General features: G+C 39.3%; 1 protein-coding gene across 1 annotated transcript in view; it reads right to left on the bottom strand.

Annotated features, from left to right (window-relative positions):
• Positions 1-1,914: 1,914 nt before the first annotated feature.
• CTSC (cathepsin C) overlaps positions 1,915-6,837 on the bottom strand; it is a 37,097-nt gene continuing 32,174 nt past the window's right edge. The window contains exons 6-7 of the mRNA XM_019643560.1: positions 3,916-4,047; positions 1,915-2,764 (exon numbers count right to left, since the gene is read on the bottom strand). Of these exons, the coding sequence (XP_019499105.1) occupies positions 2,265-2,764; positions 3,916-4,047 (632 nt within the window). The 3' untranslated portion in view covers positions 1,915-2,264. The remainder of the gene's footprint in view (positions 2,765-3,915; positions 4,048-6,837) is intronic.

Raw genomic sequence — 6,837 nt, 5'->3', positions numbered from 1 at the left:
TAAACAAGTTTTAGATAATAAAACTTGCTGCTTTTTGTACAGCTTAACACTATCCCATGGCTTGAAGAACCATGACGTCCCATTTAGTTATTGTCTTTAATTCCTCCACCATCGATGAAATAAGAGATCTTTCTATAGTATAGAAATAGGAAAAGCAAACTCCCATAGCAGGTAAATGCAGGTTGAAGTGCAGGGTAACTTGAGCTCCCATTTTGGGCTATCCTTCTTTTAATCTCTGAAGACTTAGGGCCTCTTCAAACCTTATCACTTGTCCTCAAGTAATCATGCTTGTGAGAGCTGCTTCCCATTGTCAGTTAGGTTCACACCTATATTTAGCTTTTCAATATTTTCTGAAGTAGTTAATGAATGATACCAGCAATATAATTGTCCTTCAGTGCTCAGCCAGGGCCCTCAGAAAACTGTGCAAAAGCATGGGTGCTCTGAATTTTCATGACTTGTTCTCATATGCGTCCACTGACGGCTGACCAATAGAAAAACCCAGGATAAACTCATGTGTACATGTTAAATAAAATTTTATCTGTTAGACTGACAAGTAGTACCTTTATGTAGTTTAGTGAAAAATAAATTCATGCTTGATTTTAAAGTCTTTTTACACTTTCACATAGCAACAAGGCTAGGCAGGTATAAAGGACTAAAATTATATTCAGGGGCCGGCCGAGTGGCTCAGTTGATTAAGAGCTTGCTTAAGAATGTGAGCTCTGAGTAACAGGGTTGCCGGTTTGATTCCCGGCCCGAGCTGAGCTGCCGCTGAGCTGCTAACAATGGCTCAGCTAAAAAAAAAGTAAAAATAAAAAAAATAATAAAATTATATTCAATCAGTAACAATAACAAAGAAAATACACCTCCTTGAAGGTCTTCCAGATGATCAGGGCCCTCCTGGCTATGCCTGCCATTTAAGAGTGTCTGCTTCTATGTTACCACGTGGTGAAAAGCTCAAAGGTATGTCTCAGTGTGCCAGGAGGCCCAAGAAGCCACACCTTAAATATGGAACATATTCCTGGAATGCATCTTCAGTTCAAGGGGAGTAAAAATATCATTGTAGTGGACTGCAATGCAAAAAGTACATGAGGTTTAAGACAAAACTCTGAGAATGTCAAGGTGAAACTTCCAAGTATGCACCTACCTAGTATCACTGGTGATTTTGGACACTCTGGTGGAAAGTGCTGAGATTCAGTGTCTAAGGTGCTCAAGGAGAACAGGACTTACAAGATCTAAGTTCTAATCATGACTCCATCACTTACCACCTGTGTGACCTCGGGTGAATTACTCGCCCTCTTTCTAAGCCTTAGTCTCTGTTTCTGTGCAAAGAGGTTAGATTGCATGATCTCTATGGTCTCCTCCAGCTCCAAAAGACTTGTGGTTCTTGTTTATGTTTTTGAGCTCTGGGTGCTTAATTTTGCCTAATCTGTCATTTCTAATAGATGCTATCTATTCAGCATAAAGGATTTATATCGCTGTGAAATCTCTCTCTTGGGAGACCCAAAAATCTGTCCAAATCTAAACTGCTAATACTCTGCTAATGAAGCTATTACTTCTCACCCAATGAAGGCTAACCAATACTTCCAAATGCAAGATGCACCATAAGAAAGTTAACCAATATCCAGATTTTTATCAAAACTCCTATTTCTTTTCTCTGTGGCCTTTGGCTCATCAGCTATCCGGGAAATGATTTTAGCATTCACTAATCATTATTCAAACATATATCCTATCAGAAAGTTTCATCGTTTTTTGTTTTTAATGGAAATACTTTCAAATGCTTTTCTTTCTGAAAGTACTTACATTAAGTGACACGAGTGAATATGAATCTAACAGAAAGATTAGTTAGGTGGTAAAATTCTCTAATGCACACATATAAATTCTATAATAAACATCACCCGATCATTTACAAAAAAAAAAGTTTCTAAAAATTTAATAATAATTGTCATATTTTCTTGTGATTTTCATACAGATTTTCAAAAAAATATATGGCATGTTTGAATTAGAAATGATTCGCAAAATCCATTACTGCATAGCTCACAATCATCTGTGAAAACTTGATTTATGTGAATACTTTGGAAAAAGTAGGCGTGGTTGATGGGAAGGTGTATTAAAAGCAAGAGTGGTTGTAATTTCAAAGGCAAAAATCTTCACAGGAACCTATTTGTAATATTCTGAAATTACTGCTGTAAAAGTCTCTAATCAGTGAATAAATCATCCCCGTCCGTGACTGATGGTGGTCAATATGAAGTGCTGGGAGGTACCTCTTACAATTTAGGGATTGGTGTGGCCGCCATTGCTATGCTTTCAACTGCACACTCGTCGGTTCCTCTGCGGATCCGGAAGTAACCATCCTCTCCCCAGCTGGTGCCCCAGCTGTTTTTAATAATCCAGTAATCTAGCCCAGAGGCTGGATCAGTGCCATAGCCCACCAGCAGAACAGCGTGATTAGTCAGCTCAAAGGGGTTAAAAGGGTCTTGGAGACCAGTGTGGTGGTAGATCCCCTTGCGGTAGTGGAGGAAGTCGTCATAGACTTCAAAGGCAACTGCCATGGGCCCATGATGGACCAGCTCGAGCTTCATCAGGGCTTCATTGCAGCCCCCATAGAACCCTCCCACATAGTGGTACTCGGATGAGTAATAACGAAAACAGTCCGTCAGTTTGCATGGAGAATCCGAGCCTGTGTAGGGGAAGCAGGCCTCTTCCACCAGCCCAAAATCTTGGGCGTACTTTCCCGCGATGAGGTATGGGAAGCCACCTTGACAGCCTGAGGAGGAATAACACAGAGGTATTACCCCTGTTCTAGAAAGGGGCACAGGAGAAATGATCCCAGTTCCTATTCTTTCTTTTCTACTCCATTAATTGTTTATGGTACCCTGGAAGCTGTTCTTGGCTTAAATGTCATTTCATCCATCCATCCATTAGCCACCCAGCTAGGTCTCCTCTCATTCCCATCTATTTAAACAGACATTTATTCAGCAGAGGCATTAAGTGGGAGGCTCTGAAGCCTGATGATGTAGGTTTAAATCCAAAACTGTGTGAAGAATTTCTCTGCACTGCTGTTTACTTATCTGTAAAATGAAGATAGCAATAGTGTCTTCCTGGTAGGATTAAATTAGTGACTTCATGTACGCACAACAAAAGTTTGTTTTGTTATTGTTGTCATTATTAGACCCTCAGACGCCAAACAGTGCTTTTCATGAGAGGAAGGACTGTCGTGATACATCACAGTCCTCAGGGCCTCAAAGTCACAATGTCAGTGTTATTTAATAAGGATTTCAGAAAGAATGAAAGGCTCACTGACAAATAATCATTCACCAGCCATTTCACCGGTAAACTGAGAAGCTTTCTAGTGGCCAAACCGGGGTTGACAGCAGAAAACATCAGAAAGGAAAGGTTTCTCCCTGAATCAGTGACAGCTGGGCTTGCCACATACATTACATATGCCCTGTTCTGAAAACCTACATATAAAATTTAAAAATTCTCCTAAAGAGAAACCAGTGTTAGTATGGTTTTAATAAGATTTAGGTTTTGGAGCGAGACCTTAGTTTGAAATGAAACTCTAATGCTTAGAAGCTGTGCGTCCTTCAAAATATTATAAAACTACTTCATGTATGTTCCCTGTCTATAAATCAGAGATAATATCTACTCTTTCAAGGTTTTAAGCAGTTGGGTAATATCTATAAGGGGCTCCTAAGAGCCAGTGCTCATTCGATGTATAGTAACTACTGACATTTTGTGGATGGTGCAATGAATCCCATGAGAAAGCACCACTCATTAATGAGAGACAGGGCCAGAACTTGCACCAGGGTTTTCTGACTACAGACATTGTGTTCTCTCTACTACACCATCCTTTCACCTCTTGCCAACAATGGCTAGCTACACACAGGTAAACAGGGCCTGAAATATAACACTTACCTTGAGCATACTGGCTGCAAGACACCACCTCCTGAGGACTCAAGATTGGGGTCTGAGTATTGTTGGTTAGTATACGGATTCTTGCTTCCATCATCCCCATAGAAGCAAATGAGTAGCAGCTTCCACAAGATGCTGGTGATGGGAGAACAAAGACATATAACCCAAGAGACCTTTGAAGCACTCACAGAGAAACACAGAACAAGCTAAGTGGCTGAGATACGTTAATGTATTCATATTGCGTGTTGCCCTTGTTGCTCATAAGGACGAGCACGATAAAGAAGAATCAACTGACAAACATTATTGACATTACAGGCAAAGGTTAAGATTGCAACTTTCTCATCAAAAGACAAATGTTACTATCTGGGGCTTTCCTTGAGGATATTTTAAGAGAAGGAAAAAGAAAAAAAAAGGAACAAAAAACTTCTAACTTCTGCAAAGCATTTGACAGTATTTTGATAATGAAAAATTGATTTATGTGTGCAACATTCTGAGCCATCAGATTGAGAGGAAGCTATGGAGGGACTGGAGGGTTACAAGTAAGCTGAGTTTTTCAATATCTCTAGAGCCGCATGTTCTAAAGCAATTTGTTGGGTGGAACTAATCCTGAGAACAGCTCAGGTATGGTGTATTGTAGAGATTTAGATTTAACCAGGGTTGAGGAGGCAAAATACAATGCCCAAAAGTTAAGAGAGTAATTATAATGATAGATACAAAATTTAAGGTGATCAATGAGGAAGTAAAGATATAAGGCAGATAGAGATAGTGAAATTAAAAATAGACTGGTTCTAAGGGTAATGGGGTAACAGAAGTACAGCCAAGGTTCCCTGAAAAGTGTTAAAGAGAGGAGAGAAGAACATGAAAAGAACATGGAAGGAGGTAGGGAGGAAGGGAAAAGAAAATAACTTTATTTAATACCTGGATGTATTTATTTAAGAACCACATGCTACGAATATAGTTGCTATTTCAAAAGAGGGAAAAATGTTGTATTATGAGGTAATTGATATGGAGAATATTATCTTTTCTATGTGTTTCTTCAATATGTGTGATCAAAGAAATAAATGCATGTAAGAAAATATGATATGCATGTAACAAAACTTGGACTTTACTTGTTACAATTCCAGAAAGAAATGCACATAATTTTAATATCTCTATTATAGCTTCATTCACTCTGCCATTGATACAAATTCTACATGGAGATATGCTTGTACCGAATCCAAGACATTCATATTAAATGCAGTTATACAAAGTTGGTACATTATTAACTTTATTAATATTAGTTACCAAAATATCTGAAAGGTGAGCACTCCCCTATGCACATAAAATAAGATTAGTGAACAGGCAATATTACAATTCAAAAAACTCATCGTACATTAAGAGAACACTGCCTTTATTCTCTTTAATAAAATCCAAATTTAGTAATTTATTAACTGCCTTCCTTATAGAGGAAAGTATTCGAAAGAACATTATGCTTTCAAAATATTACCAGGGGCACTGTTTTCCCCTTCTCCAGATAACTGTTGATTCATATCCCTCCCTGAGGGTGAAGGAAATCCAGGATATTCTATTCTCAGCCTCCAACATCCTAAACTCTACTTGAATTGCTTATATTGTTTTCCTCCAACTAAACTGTGAATTTCCTTGAGTGTTCACAGGAAGTTTTTCTTCACGTTGGTGCCTGATGCATTGAAGGAACTCGATATATGTTTGTAGAAAGAAGAGTCAAGTTTTGATCAATACATACATATTTACATCCAGGAAAGAAAATGACTTCAATAGAAACAGTCAACCTTTACTGGTTTTTATATGGGAGGCAGAGCCCTACACCCTAATGGGAGCCCTCTCTGAGTAATTCAACAATACCACAGGTCCGGGACCTAGAGTCTATTAGAGCCCTACTACCCTTTAACTGCTTCCATTTCTGATGTTCCCCCAAATTCTCCCCACAAACATCTCAGACTTCTCCGAATCACATACTGCTTTTGCTGTTGAAGCATTACCTGAATTAAGAAGATTAGAAGAAATACACTTGGAAGGAGGCCTTGGAATTCATCTAGCTGTACAGCCTACTCACTTGATAATACGTCGTACACTGAGACTCAGAAAGAAGCAATAATCACCTGTCCAAAGTCACAAAGCTAAAGGATGGTAGGTGCTAGTGCCTCAGTGTCTCCTACCTACTGCAGGTCTAAGGTCCTTTTCAACTTATAGGCTTGTATGCACTTTAAAGAATTTTCAAATTTTCTTTCAGTCATCTAGTTACTACCAAAATTAACTTATACATTTTGTTTTCGAAACCATCTAAATAATACTATCCTTAGGACTCCCCTTTTCAAAGGATAGAATGTCCAAGAACTACATGCGCGACAGCAAATAGCCAGCTTTCCTTTCATGAGACGCCAGGGTCTTAGGATAAATAACACCCCACTAAAGTCTGGAAACAGCCCGTCTAGCATTTGGGCCGTCTAGCATTCTTGGCCCAGGGCAACCACAGAAATAACCTCTCTTGTTATCAACCATTAAACCCTCATCATCTGGCCATCCAGCACGGTATGAGGGACAAGCCACATGTACATTCAGGGGCTCAGAATGTGCTGAGTTAACAGACAAACCACAGGCCTAAGACAACCTCCTTCAAGCTCCTGTAGTTCCCAGAAGAACGTGTCAGCTCCCAAGGTAATTCATGCTTCTTTAAAAAGTCAAGGCCAGAGTCTAGATTCTCAAAGGATCATTATTCCTCCTAAGGAAGAAGACTACAACGCAATGAAGAATAACAAGGGGATCTGGCCCAGACAGAGCTCTGCAGTAATCACATTTCTACAATCTCAAATAGATACTGTGATTTTCACACGGTTTAGCTATGTTCAGTGGCCCCCTTCCAACAGTGGAGAACACACTGAACTAGAAGTAAGGAGTCAGGATCCC

The sequence above is a fragment of the Hipposideros armiger genome, unplaced genomic scaffold (genome assembly GCF_001890085.2).
Source record: "Hipposideros armiger isolate ML-2016 unplaced genomic scaffold, ASM189008v1 scaffold_79, whole genome shotgun sequence".
NCBI classification, from domain to species: domain Eukaryota; kingdom Metazoa; phylum Chordata; class Mammalia; order Chiroptera; family Hipposideridae; genus Hipposideros; species Hipposideros armiger.
This window is presented reverse-complemented; position numbering and strand designations above follow the sequence as displayed.